This window comes from Lissotriton vulgaris, chromosome 2_1 (assembly GCF_964263255.1).
Source record: "Lissotriton vulgaris chromosome 2_1, aLisVul1.2, whole genome shotgun sequence".
Classification (NCBI taxonomy): Eukaryota; Metazoa; Chordata; class Amphibia; order Caudata; family Salamandridae; genus Lissotriton; species Lissotriton vulgaris.
In genome coordinates, this window is record NC_141687.1 from 1,850,336,957 (window position 1) to 1,850,354,768 (window position 17,812).

A 17,812-nucleotide genomic window follows, 5' to 3' on the forward strand; every position below is an offset into this window, starting at 1 on the left:
TGGTGCAGATGAAGATGCTTTCATCACTTCAATGCTACTGTTTTTTTTTTTATTAGCAATTGCAGTCTTGCGTCTTTCGTGAACTTCTCCCTCCCGCTTTGGCTTTCCACCAGCATTTGCATGTCTTTGCTTACTTTCATCAGAGCGGTATAAGGGTGCCTGTTCCGTGCTCTTTCCCCTCCCACTTCAGCGACATTTGCACTTGTTTGTTTTTAATGCTCCACAACGTGATCACCCGATCCTGGATGGTTTACAGGCATTCCCTACATCGTGTGTAATTGTGTATCAAGACAATGGATCCGTACTCCGGGGATGATTAATATTCCTTTTTTTCACACTATGCATTTATAAGCTCTGTGAATAACGCTTGCCTTTATTTACAAAATACGCGCCTCGCCCTCCATTGCATAATATTTATTAGCAATGACGGACTTGCGTCTTCCGTGCAATTCCCCTTCTGCTATGGCTTTCCACCAGCATTTGTTTATTTACTTTCAACAAAGTGGTACAAGGGCATCTGTTCAGAGCACTTCCCTCTCCAGCTTCGGCTTTAAGCAGTGTTTGTATTTTTAATGCTCCACGTTTGTTCACCAGCATCACTCAGCGCGACCCCAGCATCACTCAGCGCGACCCCAGCATCACTCAGCGCGACCCCAGCATCACTCAGCGCGACCCCAGCATCACTCAGCGCGACCCCAGCATCACTCAGCGCGACCCCAGCATCACTCAGCGCTACCCCAGCATCACTCAGCGCTACCCCAGCACCACTCAGCGCTACCCCAGCACCACTCAGCGCCACCCCAGCACTCAGCGCCATCCCAGCATCACTCAGCGCCACCCCAGCATCACTCAGCGCCACCCCAGCATCACTCAGCGCCACCCCAGCATCACTCAGCGCCACCCCAGCATCACTCAGCGCCACCCCAGCATCACTCAGCGCTACCCCAGCATCACTCAGCGCTACCCCAGCATCACTCAGCGCTACCCCAGCATCACTCAGCGCCACAACACCACTCAGCACCACCACAGCACCACCACAGCACCACTCAGCACCACCACAGCATCACTCAGCACCACCACATTATCACTCAGCACCACCACATTATCACTCAGCACCACCACATTATCACTCAGCACCACCACAGCAACTCAGCACCACCACAGCAACACTCAGCACCACCACAGCAACACTCAGCACCACCACAGCAACACTCAGCACCACCACAGCAACACTCAGCACCACCACAGCAACACTCAGCACCACCACAGCAACACTCAGCACCACCACAGCAACACTCAGCACCACCACAGCAACACTCAGCACCACCACAGCATCACTCAGCACCACCACAGCACCACTCAGCGCAACCCCAGGTTATAGGTGTCACATTTGCGAAAGTTATAACTATTGGCATTGTAAATGACAAAGCTATTAATTTAGCTATTTTCAAAACCAACACATAAATAAAAAAAATTGTCATTTACAAGACCAATAGCTCAAACTTTCCTAATGCGAGACCTATTGCATTGCAAATGCTTGTTTTCACTTTTATACCCTTTCTTCCTCTAACAACAGCCTCGATTTTAAGGGCACAGTAAAAAAAAGTAAAACAGAGACGAAGTATCCGAGGTATTGTTGTTTTTAAGAGGGGACCCAGGGCAGCTGTCTCTGTCTTCAGCCAGTGCCGGTAAAATCGAGGCTGTTGTGAGTGGAAGAAAGGGCATAAAAGACCTGGTTTGCTTGCTGTGCATTCATGCCAGGCTGCATCTTTTCTGGCTCTTGCAGAGGGTGGCTGAGGCTGGGGAACAAGGAATGAGAGCACGTTGCCAACGACCATCGTGTGAAAGTCAAAGCGTGCATGGCACGCAAAAAACTAAAAAAATATTTGCGATGCAATAGGTCTTGCATTTAAATGCAAGACCATTTAAATGCGAGACCTATGGCATCGGGAAGAAGTGAAAAGATCGTGAAATCCACTGATGTCTGCAGGTGGAGAATCCGCAGAATGTGGGATAGGTGATGGTGGCATGAGAGCTATATAGTCATTCCATTCACCATGGACATCCACGTCAGTATGAATCTCACCCTCTTCCATTTGTTACTGATTCGCATCCTCGTGTCCTTCGTGATGATTATCTAAGGGGGCAAAACCCTTCCTCTGGTGGATTTTGGAGTGCTTTGGCAAGCCAGATCCATAGGTGCATCTAAAGGACGTGCAGGCCGCCGAGAAGCGTTAGTATCTGAAAAACGTCTACAATAAATCAATCATATGACGTATGTTCAACACTAAAGATACTGGAACATTCACTGATGATTCGCTAAAGTGATGGTGTTCCTCCTCCTGATGATGATAAAGGTAACGTTCCTGGAAGGAATCAGGCCGTTGAATAGAAGAAGGCTCTTTATCTGTTAAAGAATATTCCCCAACAAGGTAAGAGGATGGATCACTGTCCTCAATGTCCGAGTCTTGACATTTGACCCTTATATTCGATGGACTATATGCAGGGACAAACAAACCTTCATCTCCTGACTCTTGGAAGTCCAAAAGACAAGCTGGAGACACATGGGAAATCTTAGAAAAGTCCTGTGTTTGTTTGTGATACAGGAAGCTGGCTTTTCCCTCCGTCGACGGGCTCAACGACGGTGCCGTCACTTATATAGCAGCCTGTGATACCATCGCTGCTGCGTGGACGACCTTCGTTTGCGAGATCGCCATCGTCTGAGACATCGACAGGCTGGTAGTATTCGGCGAAATCCTCTTTGAAGGTGTTGGTCTTGTTGACGATGACGGTGTAGTCAAAGTTAGCTGTGAACCTGCAGACGCTGCTGCCATCAACGTTTTGACAGTTGTAGTAGTAGCCGTCGCTGACAAGGTCGTTGACAGTGCAGTAACCTCAGCTTTTTTCGTAGATGTCTGAATCTTCATCGACAAAGCCATCAACGGACGAGATATAATACTGGAGAAGCTTCCTTCTATGAATCTGTATCCGCGCCACTAATCAGTGTGCGACTGACAAACTTTCTTACTGATGCCCCAGCCACTTTTCCAAGAGAAGTGGTAGCTGATGCTCAATACATCAGACTTAATGCATTATGTACATTGACACTACCCCTGTCAACTTGGGTTTTCATTTTTTTTTACAAATTAAAATAAAGTTACATTCTTAATCTTCTCCCGGAGTATTTTTAAATGCTCATTTGCAACCTACGTAGTTGCCCTCTTCTATTTTTTTTTAGTTTTACGGGCATGAGCAAAATATTCCCATAACTAACCCAGTTTCTGATCCCCTGTACCTTAAGCCCTTTGATCCTCATTTGCAAACTCAAACTCCCGTGCACACATAATAACCCAGTACCTGTCCTTTTGCTCCCCTGCACACTTGGCTTCTACCCAATAACCATGAAAATATCACTCTCTGCCCTTCCCAGCCTCTAAGTATATGTCCCTGTGCCTACCTCCTCTAATCCAAGTCCTTCTGATGCTGATCCAACCATACTTTCATATTTACCATCCCATTGTCTCCCCAAACCTGCTGTTTTCACATTGTACCACACTGGTCTTTAAACGTTATTACTGCTGCACCCTGCCTCGTGTAAAAAATAAAGAATAAAAAATGTCCACAATATTCTATACAATTGGCATCTATAAACATATTTAACAATCCAAACATTCAAGTTATGTTCAGTTATACTTTTATAAAATGCAGTCCAATTCGATATTGACAATTGTGTATCAGTAACCTTGTCTTCCTTAATTGTAAAAGTATCCACAGTGTGATCATTTATTTAATAAAAAAGGGTGGGGGTGGTCTTGAGCATTATTCGGAGTACCTCCCCCCTTTGACACCTACTCCCAGACAGAATATGACTGACAAAAGATGTTACTGACAGCCCATTAGAGTGGCGCACTACCATCTCTTTTTTTCATAAAAACATAGCATTGTTTTCAACATGATAATCCCGCTTGCACGTACCTAACTAACACCTCTGAGATGTATTCAGGTCTCATCATGGGTTATTGGGGAGATGGGTGGGGAGCCTAGTGTAAGGGCCTGTGCTTTAATAAGTTGCTCCACTTTTAAGGAGATGCTGCCCCCGTGTTCTGTATTAACGATAAGGGAGTAAGACTTGTATGGCTAGTAATAGGCGCTGTTGCAATCAGGGGGAGGATTATAAATCACATAATTATGACCTTACTGGACTGTTTTTCACCTTCCACGCTAGTTTAGACGGCAATGGGATCAGCCGACTGGAAATATTTCTCACACTCCCAGAAATTGTTTCATCCCCATCAATTTCATTTGGGTTACTCTCTCGATCGGACTGTCCTTGTATACTGAAAACTAGTGACTGGAAAGGCTGAGGTATGAATGACCATGTGTGTACACAGCGACCCACTCCTCCCCCCCCCAAACTCACTCCTTACAAGCTCATCTCAGATCCCCTTGTAATTTGCACCACTCGGATTCATCGATGCGTGTAATTTCACTCCCTGCACTGCCACAACAGGCTCCCTTTAATACCATTTAGCACCTCAATGCAGCTGTTCTATGGCTGTACCAGTCTAAACCCGTTTCTGATCCCCTGTACCTTAAGCCCTTTGATCCTCATACTCCCATGCACACATAATAACCCAGTACCTGTCCTTTTGCTCCCCTGCACACTTGGCTTTCTCACCACCTGCCAACGAACCCTTTGAACTAGTCTTCTTTCCCCTCCTACCTCTACACTTCGGAATCCGTTATACCTGCACCCTTAGTGGAGAGGTGTGGGGCAGCGGCCAGAGCAGCTGACCAAACGGTGAGCACAGGGCTTACCGTTCAAATCCTCGGCTCCGGCGGCAGCTCAGCACCATGTGACTCTGGGCAACAGCTCTCTTCATTTCCACAACGGCCCCCAGCGCCTTGAGAAGTTCGCGCTTTACAAATACGGATTTAGATTTATTTTACATTTTGTTGTGTCTTTTACACTAATTTGTTTCGAATCTATCCTTGTAATCCCGACTTTACACCCTTGGATGATTCCAGGTGCTCACAGATCCATCTCCGAACTATTTCCCTACCTGCACGTCGCTTAGTCCCACCCGCAGGTAAAGCTCTTTGTGACGCTGTGCCCAGTACACTTGAGGAGTTAGGGCAGGTGCTCCCTCCATGCTTCCAGTGTGGGTTTTCTTGGCTTTTATGATGGGGTCAGTTCGGGCATAGGGCACAATTCAACTTCCCCAAGGGACATCAAACTGCGCATGCGCGACAGTCAGTGTGAGGGTGCCCCTCCTTACAGCAGGATCCGTGCCTTCTCCTTCCTGCTAGAGCTTGAACAATCCCAGGACACACTGCGCCATTTCCCCCTCCCCCCCCCCCCACTCAAAGCATGGCAGTAGCGCATGCGCAAGATAGTGTCTATCTTGTGGTTGTGAACTGCTTCCGGTGTCTGTGGGTGGATACCACTATTCTACGGGCCTGGTTTTAGAGTGGTCGCTCGAGCAAGCCCCCATCTGAACCTCGTGTCTGAACAAACTTTTCCTGTGGCGATAAAGGTACGACATTTCGCATCGTTTCTTAGTAAGTCGAAATATTTGTACCAAATGAGCGTGGACATGTCAATTAAGACTAAATGATATGTTATTGTACAACATAACTGAGTCGAAGTTTGCTGTTTTAAGAGATAAAATGTTCCTGATTTTGCTTAAAATTCCCGGCCCTTCAATACAAGTTAAGGGGCCATACATTTGTCATATTCCGCTCGTCACACCCGTTTTTGAACGGTGGTGTGCAGTGAAAGATGGAACATACGATTCCAACTTCCGCTCTAGAATATTTGGGAAAAACATAACCCCCCCCCCCCATACATACTACATGCCAACATTTAGAAGAAGATCGAAGGAGATTTTAAGAAAATAATCAGGCGAATGTATTTCTTCCATTAATGTAAAGGCAGTTTCCGGCGGGAAACAGCCAAAATAAAGTCCTTTTGGTTTAAAAAATCGTGAGTCTCCCGCCTGTATCGGGCATGTATGCAAATATTCCATAAAGCTGCTTACCATTATAACTCCAGCCCTGAACTTTTAGGAGGGAAAGGTATTAAATTGCCAAGTATTTTTTGTGGGGGTCAAAAATGAGTGAGTTGGTGTGCTAAAAGTGCTACCTAAACGTAAAAAACTAGGAATAACCAAAGTAGAAGAAAAAACGCTTTTTTCTAACTTAAAAAAAAAAAAAATTTAGGTCTCGTCTAGCGAAAGCAGCGCGCGTCTGCTTTCGCTATTGCGAGTACCTTTTGGAATCGATTCAGCCGAGAGCTTTCGTACACGCGTCTGCATGAACAAACATGGCTGCTCTTACCATTTGTCCATAGCAGACAGCATGCGCGTGTCCGTACGCACTGCGGACAGTCCAACGCCATCTTATGAGGAGGACAGTTTAGCCGGGAGGACTCGCGTCGTATTTTGGGAACTTATTAAACCCACTCCACTTCTGATCGCCAGAGGGAGCTATACGACGCAATTTACACTACATGAATGATTGTTCAGTTTGCCAGCGAACTCAGTCAGAGGCGTGAGCACGGTTGTTAAATACCGTTCTGGAAGGGACTCTAAAGGGAGTGGTGATACATACCCCACATTTTTTAGTGGCGCTGTTTACATACCGTCAAACTGCCATTCCTCCCCAAGTTAACCCGTTTTTAGGTCTCGGCTAAACGCGCGGAAGCGTGTTGTCGCCGAGAACTTATTGTTAGCGAGTGTGCTTCCCAGGAGACACTCCTGGCCGCGCGCATCACCTTGGAGGGCGATTTGAAACTCGCACGCGATCGCGCTCGCTGTGGGCAGCTGCTGTCGTGCATTCACACAGACACACACCAGCGCCCATGCACGCACTTGCTCATACAGTGCCATGCTTCAAGGAAGTAAAAATAATGTGGACAGAACGAATAAAAAGAAATTAAACATGAATGCTAAAGCTGTGATGGGCACTAAAAATCGAAAAACTTAAATCAGATGTGTGAAATAATAACGTATCAAAAAAACCCTGAAAAATAACATGTGCATGAAAGCCAAAAAATGAAAAGCAAGTGTTTACCTGTGGATGCAGTCCGTGCGAAGCATTAATACAAATGTTTACATGCTGGCTTATGTGTTTAATCAAACGGAGAAGAGAGGATAAAAGCACAGTGCTAGTGCAATGAGTGAAACAAAACTGTGCTATACATGTCCTCCTAGATCCAACACAGTCTTACATCGTAGGTGCCAAGAAATATATGGGAGTACCTACATACTGCATCTGGCCGTGAAGGGCATTTACACTACGGAAGGGAGAATGCAGAGTAGTGAGTGCAGAGTAGTGAGTAGTGAGTGCAGAGTAGTGAGTAGTGAGTGCTGAGTAGTGAGTGCAGAGTAGTGAGTACAGAGTAGTGAGTGAGTACAGAGTAGTGAGTGAGTACAGAGTAGTGAGTGAGTACAGAGTAGTGAGTACAGAGTAGTGAGTGAGTACAGAGTAGTGAGTACAGAGTAGTGAGTAGTGAGTGCAGAGTAGTGAGTGCAGATTGCAGAGTAGTGAGTGCAGAGTAGTGAATGCAGAGTGCAGAGTGGTGAGTGCAGAGTAGTGAGCAGTGAGTGCAGAGTAGTGAGCAGTGAGTGCAGAGCAGTGAGTGCCCAGAGTTATGCAGTGCGATTTTCCACCATCGCTAACCCTGAATGGGTACAGCTCTGGCATCCTTTGAGTGCATGCTGAACTGTTTCCAAAGTACGTCATTCCATCAGAAAAATGTTAAAACAAAATTATGGATTGAATGCGTGAATTAATCTGAGCCAATGGTATGTACTCTCTGCCGCATTCTGGTGCCTCGCTTGTTTTACAGATAGACGGCCCTTTGCTCAAACTGCTAGGCCACGTCACTTCTGTATAGGAACCCATGCAAACCCAAACGTTTCCCTTATAACAGCCACCACTGAGGAGGTGCCGCTTGACTTCTACTGTAGAGAGTGCGGAACCCATAGGAAGAAGTCATGTCTGTGATTACTGGTGCTCCCGTTCAGAGGGCATAGTTTATCAAAGGGTGCAGTCCATTGTAGGGGCAGAACTCTGACTGATTTGCATGTTTTATGATTGTTTATTCCCCTGACTAATGTAACAATATGTTGCCTGTAATATTTTGAAGCCTTTTCGGAAGGGCAAAGACACAGTAAAATGAAAAATAATAAAAATGAATAAAGTGTCCACCACCACGCAGCCCATGAGTATTAAATACCACCTTCTTCAACCTATGCCGTCTTCCCAACTGTGTCCCTCGCATGGGCCTCAAAGCCCCTACTCTGGTAAACCTGTCTGCCGCTGTCACTCCGTTCAGAAGGCCTCCGCTTATTATAACTGATCACTGTGGGGAATGTTTCAAAACAGAAAAGAGGGTTGCTCCAGGGGGGTGTGGAATCCCTTTTCCACTCTTCCCCCTGGAGCAACCGTCTTTTCTGTTTGGAAACGTTCCCTACAGTGATCTGTTATTATAACTGTGAGATTAAACAGTCACTATTGAAGCTATTTATGGTACTTGTGTGTCGTTTTTAGGATATACTTAATTGAATTGAGAAACTACAGGGGTACACTTATGATGTAACTTGAGTTCTATGTGCATCATGTTCATAGATTTTTACTTAATGAATACCTTCCTAAGGCAATTAGTCACAAGTTTGTTTCAGCATCTTTGTTATGCACAAATTAAGCATAAAGAAAATGGAGACGAGAAAGTGCACTCGGGAATAGAATCACAAATCAATTTGCGATTATATGATCAACTTGCACTCAAAGTTTTTACAAGTCTAAAATCTTTTTTTTCATAAAATGTGGGTTTCCACTTTTAAAAGTAATTACTCATACATACATCCTCATACAGCACTTCACAAGAGTGCATATATTTTCAAGCTGTCGCCCCTACTGGGCTTCTTTTTCCTCCTTCACGCACCATGTTGCTCCGTCTCGCCCTTCTACCCTTCCCTCCTCGGTGATACGGTTAAAAAATAAATTAGGCGTATTTCCAAGGCCAGATTTTCAATCTTGCGGATTTCACAGTCCCAATTTCTGCAGTAATTTTGTACTGTCTTATGTATATTTACCTAAACACTTGTTATACCAAAAAACACCTAAGCAGAGCTCCTACCGATTGTGGTTTTTTAATCACCAAAAGGCAAAGTTATCCACACCGTTCCACCCCACACAATTCAACTCCACACATTTCGAATTTACACACAAAATTTAACACCAAACAGCATAATGCAAGTCAACAACATAATTACATAACACACCACATACATTCAATCCTCACCACAGATTTCCACATCATGCCACAAAATTCAACAGCACACCACTTAAACTCCACTAAATACCATTCCAAAATACCATAACATACAAGACAACTCCATATAATTCCAATACACTCAATATCACATATTTAATATCCACATAATTCCACTGCACACCCTACAACATATTTCCAATACACAAATATACTCCACACAATTAACAATTCCAATCCACATAATTCTACTAGACACCTCATACATACACTTCATAACTCATAGGTAAAATACATTCTCATTTACAATACCAATAGCTCTAACTCAAGCAAATTGAAAACTTATTGCATTTCCAATGGTTGTTTTTCTGTGCCTCCCCCTGTTACACTTGCTGCACAGCTTTGTCCCTGTGGGGCCACTATTACACTGGAACGAGAGCCTACCCTTTTAGATCTCTTACTGTGACATTGCATAATTTAGAGGCCTCTTTGTGATACTGACACTAGGACCTGCTCTTTGAGTCTCTACCCTTGTCTTTAACTGTAAAGTCTGGTTCCTTTGCCTCTTCCTGTAATTTGTTTTGAAAAGGTGTTTTTTTGTTTCTTCAAATACTCTAACTCCGCCCCTACCGGTGCCGCCCTCATCCACCAACCAGACTTTAATTTTGACCCAGAGAGCGAGTTTTTGATTACCCATGCTTTAGACCATGCAAAGGGCCCCCCTACAAAATATATATTTAGAAATATCATGAAGGTCGGTGTATTGCTTTCACATTTCCTTTTTAGTCATGTTCTAATGGTGTGCTACTCCATGGGTAGAAAGACTCGACATGAAGTGTCGTCATGGAAACCGCCTACTAAATGGTCCTGTGCTTTCCTAAGTCCTAGTGTGTACAATATATTTTACCTTACCATAGGATGTCCAAGTCCTTTGGATTTATTTCCATAGTGTAATCTGGACTGGGTTTTAAAAGATATATGGCCAGATGTAGGTCGCCAATTACCGGTCGGTAACGTCCGATTTCGCAGTTACCGACCGGTAATTGGATTTTGACATGTAGGGGCCATTATTTTACAGAATCGGTAAATTTACTGATTCTGTAAAATACAGAATCGGTAATTTTACCAATTCGGTAAAACCCAGATGTAGGTAGCACTGTTGAGTGCTACAGGCCTTCAGAATTCGGTATTTTACCACCCAATCCAATTGGGTGGTAAAATACCGAATTCAGGTGTACATGCACATCTGTGCATGTACACCTGTGCCATACAGACATGCCCTTAGGGTATATATGTGTGCCACATGGCACACAAGCCAGTACTTGGGGTGCTAGAGGGTGACAAAGGGACACCCCCTGCACCCTTGCAGGATTCGGTATTTACCGATTCGGTAAATACCGAATCGGTATTGCCCATTGATTCCTATGGGCTTCAAGGCCCATAGGAATCAATGGGCAATACCGAATCGGTATTTACCGAATAGGTAAATACCGAATCATACAGATTCGGGAATTGTGTTTGAAAAATTACCTACATCTGCCTCCTTCTATTTTACCGATTTTTCATAAATACCGAATCGGTAAAATTCGGTATTTATGTATCGTAAATTAGATTTACCTACATCTAGCCCTTAGAGTTGGTATCACCAACCAGTCGATAGGAAGTTACCAGTAGCTCATGGAAACCATGAGTTTATATTTAACTAAGAACTGCAATTATAAATAAGTTTTGTGTTTTTCTTTTTGAAGTTTACTGCTTCACTGTGGCCGGAATTGCCTCACGGTGCTGAGGAATTCTATTCATGCGCGGAAGAGGTTAAGGAAAGGCTATGTTTATTTTACATTGTTTTCAAGCTGCAGATAGCAGAGCCTGATAATGAGCAATGTTCCACTTGGAATTGTGACCCTAGTGGGTCACAGAAGTTCAAAACCGAAGCACCAAGGTATTTAACTCTTAAATAAGTAATTCTCAACTCAATATTGGAGCATGAAAATGAAGTTAATGCAATGATTAAATTAACTCTTCATTTTAATGTTATCCCTTTTCAGGGCATATAAAAACAGCAGGCGTCTTTCTCCCAGTGGTTGGCAGACAGTGTCATATTTATAACTGAAAAAGTAATTTTCTTTTTAATGGGAGAAATTTAAAGTGAAAAACATGTTTCTTGGAATATTACGCTCTGTTTTTCCCTTTAAATTAAGCCAATTAAAAACTAATTTTTTTATGATGGATGTTTCTTTACTTTAAATTCCTCACATTTAAAAATATGCTCTACTTTACTGTTATAAATATGACACAGGTCTACAGGCCACTGGGAGTAAAATGCCTGGAGTTTGCAAAGACACTGACATGGGAGAGAATTAAAATAACGAGTTTTATGTTATTCATATAAACAAAGTTGTCTTTAGTTGAATTTGGTCCCATTTCAAAGTGTCTCATTTACACACAGCAGGAATCTTGCTCCCAGTAACTGGTAAACACTCTGTCCATATTTATAACTGAAAAGGACATTTTTTTTTTTTAAAGGGAGAATCTTTAAGTGCAGAAAATGGTCCATCAAGTGCAGAAAAATGTTCCTCAGTGGGAATATTTTTTTGCAGAACTTTCCTTTGCACTTTGAAATGTTCCCATTATAAAAACAATGGTTGAACATGTAACAGTGCCACTTGTGGAATAAGTATGGCCTGTGCCCATGTCACCCATGCACATATATCCCATTCATGCGCACACATGGTCATACATCACCATAGACCATGCATTCACTGAGATACATGGCAGCCAAAGTACCTCCTGCTAGGACAAAAAAGCCTGTCAAATTTAATTTGGTCTAGTTGGTTCTGGAGGCCATCTGACTCGCTGTGCTTTTGATGCATTATGTACTGAGAGGTTGGTCACTACACAGTGAAAAACAAAGGGTCTTATGTGCCAAGTCCAGATCACAGTCCATTTGACATATTGTACAAACTGGTTTGCAAATTGGCCTTCATTTTGCAGTGTGATTGTATTATTTAGTTGCATCACAAAATGCCCTTTTCCAGGTAGTCACAAAAACTTCCGAAACAGTAAAATGTATAAAGCACGCAAGTACTTTGCGACCCACTGTGAATGGTGGCAAATACAAGAATTGAGACTTGCGAGGTAGAGCAAAAACCTCCACCCCTGCCTTTGCATTCCTTGAATGGTGACTTTTTTAATGCCCTTTCTTGTAAAGGGCCAAGGGTGCTTTTTACAATATAAAAGTCAGCATTCGGGGAATTACTAGGGGAGGATGCGATCCCACCCCATGTCCGGTTCAACACAGAAAGTGCCTTTAGTGCATTGTAACACACTCCTCGGACGCCTAATATGTGCTGGGTTAACCTGTTTGAACCAATCCTGGCGCTCCTCTCATGCTAATTTGTCAACATAGCAGCAAGGGAGCTTATTCTGGATATGCTCAGGATAGGCCGTTAAGCGTCTGTTCGGTGGTCCTTAATGAGGCAGCAGAGGGTGGTGTGGAGGCTCTGGTCCAGAGAGCATAAAGCCATGCAGTGATTGGCCATTTCTGTCCCTTTCTTTGTTCCTTCTTCGTGCACAGTACCAGTAATGGCATTGCTCACGAGGGAGTGGTAGCTACAAGCTATAGTTAATCCTACCCAGTTACAAAGGGTTCTTGCAATCACCTTTCCATCACTATTTAAAGCATAATTGCTGGAATTTAAAGAAGGTGAAGGCCAGCCGCACCTCGTGTGTGGAAAGGCTCCCTTTAATGTAAGTGAGCAATCAAGCAATCTCGAGAGTAAATTCAAATCAGGGGAGTGTGTTGTCAGGAGATAATGTTGTAATCTAGAATATAAGCACTTGCAGGGAGAATGTTGATTATTGAAGTTTGTCAGTTGGTTCTTGCTTATCTATGGGTGAGGTCTCTAATCCACCTGCTTTAAAATAAAGCAGCCACAAACTTCATCTAGAACATTTACAGCCTGCTGGTTTAATTTATGGGCATCACCTCAGAGCGACTTATGAGAACTTCAAACCAAGGTACACGCAAATCCATAGATCAAATCAAAGCATGAGAGCCCCTTGCAACTGAATGACCAAATCGACTCCCTTCAGCTACGATATAGCAATGACTACTACTCGGCTCTTCCCTGTACTGGGTCTACACTCGCCCCACTCCTGTTGATTGGGGTGTGAGGCTTAGTAGTATTGCCCCAGGATATGTTAATTAGTTAAATTGTCCTAACCATCTGTGAGGACCAACAGTTGTGTGTATTACCATTCATTTGCGAGCAATAAAACTAGGGAACCTCTTCAAAGGAATCCCTTTTCACATAAGTGATTTTCACTATGTAGTATGAACTAATTTGTCTGTAATGTATAATTTATGTGTCTGATTGGCACCACTAACTATGTAGTCTTTTCTTTTCAGCTTGGTAAAGCCTGAAGAAATTTACATAATTTTTTGACGAATAAGTCTTGCACAGAAAGTAACCTCCTTTGCTGCGCTTGTTGTAGCTGAACTCCAAGCTACGAACTCAAAGTTTTAAAGTAAGAAAACTGATTCTATTCAATTTTTTTACATAGTTAAAGTCTATGTACGTGGTCTACATAGTGGGTGTGATAGTATAATTTGTGGAGATATATGATAATTTTCGACGTCTGGAGTGTTAAGAGCTCAGTTGAGGACAATGAAGTGGCTGATTTAAGCATTCTGCTCCAACATTCCAAGGTTTATCTTTGTTTCTTCCTTTTTAATAACATTCTACCCTTTGTTGATGGAATGTGATAATAGTCTTTAGGGCCTTCTGCCTTGGCTATACTGGTTGTTAAAGGCCTTCTCCCTCTTTATAGGCCCCTGCCTGTATAGGCCTATAAATCTGTTCAGAGCCTTCAACTACCGGAATAGACCGGGATTAGGCTATGTTAATAAGTCATGCATTGAAAAAGGGACATTGTCCAGGTATAATGCTAAAGTACTCAGTATATGCATTTAGAGAGAAATGTGAGTTGAGTTTTCATGATCTTACACATTATATTTTAATTTTACAGGTACCTTTATTATTGGCAAGAGACGATGAATACAGTAGAGCAGCTACTTGCAAAGTCATTCCATGCACTGAGTCATGAAAACAAACTAATTATAAAACGATTAGGACCTGACCGGCCAGACATACAACTAGAACAATCTACCATAGACAGAGGGAAGATATACAAACGTACATTCTCAAAAACCTGGTACACAAAAGTTGATTGGCTTACAGGAAGTACTTCAAAAAATGCTTTGTTCTGCTTTCCCTGCTTGCTGTTTGGTGGTGACTTTAATTGGGCAAGAAGAGGAGTGACTGACTTAAAGCATTTGGCAATTATTATAAGGAAGCATGCACACTTGAAACGTCATATAGAAAACCTGACCAGACTGGGAATGTTGGGAGATGCAACCATTGAAGCCCACGTAAGCGACACATACCGAAGAGCAATATTGAAACACAATGAAGCAGTTGATAAAAATAGACGCATATTGGCAACATTAATTGATTGTATTCGTTTCTGTGGTGCTTTCGAACTTGTGTTTCGAGGGCATGATGAATCTGAAAGCTCCTCAAATCCTGGTATGATAGATTTAAGTGCAAGCTTAGACCATGAAATGGAAGCATGTTTAGCAAATGTTGCAGTGTTAAAGGGCACCGCTAAAAGCATACAAAACGAACTTCTTGAATGTATGCTACAGATTATAAGAAGCTACATTGTCCAGCAGTTAAAAACCACAGACTTTGTGGCTATTCAGGTTGATGACACCACTGATGTAGCCAATAAAACACGGGTCGCATTAATCTTTCGGTATATTGAAAATGACAAAGTAGTAGAGAGATTCTACAGTTTTATACATTTAGGAGACTCTATTGCAGAAACTGTTGCTACATCTATGCTCACTCAACTGGACTTGATTTTTCCAGAGCACTCTGAAAAGCAAAAACTAATTTCACAAAGCTACGATGGTGCTTCCGTTACAAGTGGAATTTTTGATGGAATACAGAAAAAAATTCAAGCTGTCTACCCTAATGCTCATTGTGTACACTGTTACGCCCACCAACTACATCTAATTGTACAACAAGTAGTAGGCAAGTTCTGTGAGGCATACTTTTTCTTTATGGATGTAGCCAGCATTGCAGCTTTCTTCTCAGGTTCATCCAAAAGAACCAAAATACTTCAGGACATTGTGGAGAGTAGGGTTCCAAACGGATCTGCACCTTGTTTGAACTTTCACATGCTCACAGTCAACCTAATATATGAATATAGGGTTGATCTTGAGAAATGTTTCAATACCATTGAAGCCAGTGGCGACTTTGAATACCAAAGTCGAAGTGAGGCCCGTGGCTTTGGTAGAACACTACAAGACAGGGAGTTCCAGTTCTTTCTGTTTTTGTTTCATGAAATAATGTCTCTTGTTTACAAATTCCATAACCAGCTACTAAAACATAATATAGAGACTGTATTTATACAACGGGCTACAAATCAGTTTGTCACCGAAATGATCAAAGTTAGAGAAGGAATTGACAGTTTAGACAGCAGACTGCCAAAAGATTCTATTTTTTCAAATCATAGAAAAAACATCAGCAGACTGGTTGGAAATGCAAAGCAAATATGTGACATTATTGTTAAGCATGCAACGGAACGTTTTTTTTTTACAAAGCACTTGATCAGTGCCACATTACTACATAGTGGCCTGTTTGCACTTTATGATATTTCTTTCCCTGAGCAAGCACTGTGTGACGCTGTGGAAACTTATCCTATGCTCAACAAAGCGGATCTAAGAACAGAGTTAACTGTACTATATGGAATGCATGTCTATCGGCAGTCTAATGGTATTGTTTCTTTGCTGGCTTTAATTCAAAAACTCAATATGGAAAACTCCCTTCCAGAGACAATGACTTTACTAAAAATACTCCTAACTACTCCCATGACAACAACTGAGTCAGAACGATGTTTTCCAGCTTTGAAAAGAATCAAGACATTCTTGAGGAGCACCATAATAGAAGAAAGACTAAATGCTTTTGCAATGCTATCTATAGAGAGAGACCTTGTTAAGCGAATTCCAGATTTTAATATTCAAGTAATTGAGAAGTTTGCAGCTATTAAAGACCGACGTGCTGATTTCATCTACAAGAAGTGAACAAAGTGTTAATCTTAACATTTCTATAATGCGGGCAGTTTGTGACCTGCTCTGTTGTACAGATATTGGAGTCTGTGAAGTCATTGATGTATGCCAGGCTGCAATCTGTCTCTTTTGCAAAATGGATGCTCTGAAACTCAGTACTGAACATGTGAGACATTACATATTCCATATATTTGTTTTAGCAGCACCTATCTCATTACATTGTGTAGGTTGATACTGCTGTCTATGCAATTGCTATCTGGTCCAAAAAACCTGTTTCATTTTTGATTACTTTGTTCTGCTAGTTTGTTGTTGGATGTAATGGCACTCATATTTATAACATGTGTTGCTCCCAACTCGTGAATATAATGCAAAGTAAGATTCATTAAGATGTATCGCTCCAGAGAGGAATGTGCTAATTAGAAGATTAATGTGTGTATGTACTTATGTAGCTGGAATCTGCCCACAAATGCAGGAAAGTTTTGGTCAGGGTCAAAGAAAGCAAACTATACAGTCAACTACAGACGGGACTGGTAACTGGTTAGTGTTTTGTTGCTTTATTGTGATGTGGTGTTATTTTAAGCAGTGTCTTCAAATCTTCCCTACACTGCAGCAGGTAGTATTGGATGAGATGTTATTTGATACACGGATTTTGTGCCTGGGCGCATAGTTGGAAAATGTCTGGGCCCTTATTTTTTTTTTCTTTTGTACCCTTCATGTGCAATGATGATGTCCTGGCTGTAGGAATGTGAGAGCTAGCAGAGGAGTGCCTCGAGTCATGTGGCTTTGCTGGCCTACTAAATCATTAATGTTTGTAATAATGTACCTGGTTTTGATGTAGTGCACTGAGGTGAGCTAATGGAGTTCTAGCAAATTGGAGGGGTGGGTGTTGATGTGATCAGGCTTCTTCACCTCTTGCATATATCACTTTAAGTGCCTTGCAGGGCACCCTTTAAGGTTTGTCTTGGAGGTATGTCCAGTCCTGAAAATCTCAGTAGCTTGTAATTACTTAGTAGATTTAATTTGCAAATTATTCAATAAAAAAAATCTTTGAAGTAATAATAATTGTTATCTCAAAGCCAATTTGAGGTTTTCCGGGTATAGAACGAAGCAGCTATGTCCATATTATATTAAATGCCTTTACTGATGTCATTACTAGGCTGGGAGAAGAAAATGTCCAACAGGTTCTTATAAAGAGATCGGAGGCTCCCACCATGCGCTATATATATAGCGCATATATATAGCCATGCTTGTCACATTGCACAGTTTGCACGCCACAGTAATTGTTGAGCAGTTGAAATTCAGTAAGCTATAGAGCGTTGTCAAGTCTACACGTTCAAAGTGCTTTTATAAACCTTGCTTAATCAAATGTTCTTTATTATGCACCTTATGCCCAC

At 42.3% G+C, this 17,812-nt stretch overlaps 2 protein-coding genes across 2 annotated transcripts in view; one reads left to right on the forward strand and one right to left on the reverse strand.

Moving 5' to 3' along the window:
* The window catches only part of HACD3 (3-hydroxyacyl-CoA dehydratase 3), a 362,043-nt gene extending 356,703 nt beyond the window's left edge, over nucleotides 1–5,340 (reverse strand). The window contains exon 1 of the mRNA XM_086958018.1: nucleotides 5,064–5,340. Coding sequence (XP_086814144.1) covers nucleotides 5,064–5,153 — 90 coding nt within the window. The 5' untranslated portion in view covers nucleotides 5,154–5,340. The remainder of the gene's footprint in view (nucleotides 1–5,063) is intronic.
* A 55-nt stretch (nucleotides 5,341–5,395) lies between these two features.
* LOC147733397 (zinc finger MYM-type protein 1-like) lies at nucleotides 5,396–17,480 on the forward strand. Its single transcript, XM_086958017.1, has 3 exons — nucleotides 5,396–5,537; nucleotides 13,692–13,810; nucleotides 14,312–17,480. Exon 3 carries the CDS (start codon nucleotides 14,337–14,339, stop codon nucleotides 16,431–16,433), a length of 2,097 nt encoding a protein of 698 aa, XP_086814143.1. The 5' UTR covers nucleotides 5,396–5,537; nucleotides 13,692–13,810; nucleotides 14,312–14,336; the 3' UTR covers nucleotides 16,434–17,480.
* Nucleotides 17,481–17,812: the final 332 nt, after the last annotated feature.

Bases quoted from the DNA above. Each gene is read 5' to 3' on its own strand.
- LOC147733397 (XM_086958017.1), top strand. From the start codon at position 14,337: ATGAATACAGTAGAGCAGCTACTTGCAAAGTCATTCCATGCACTGAGT.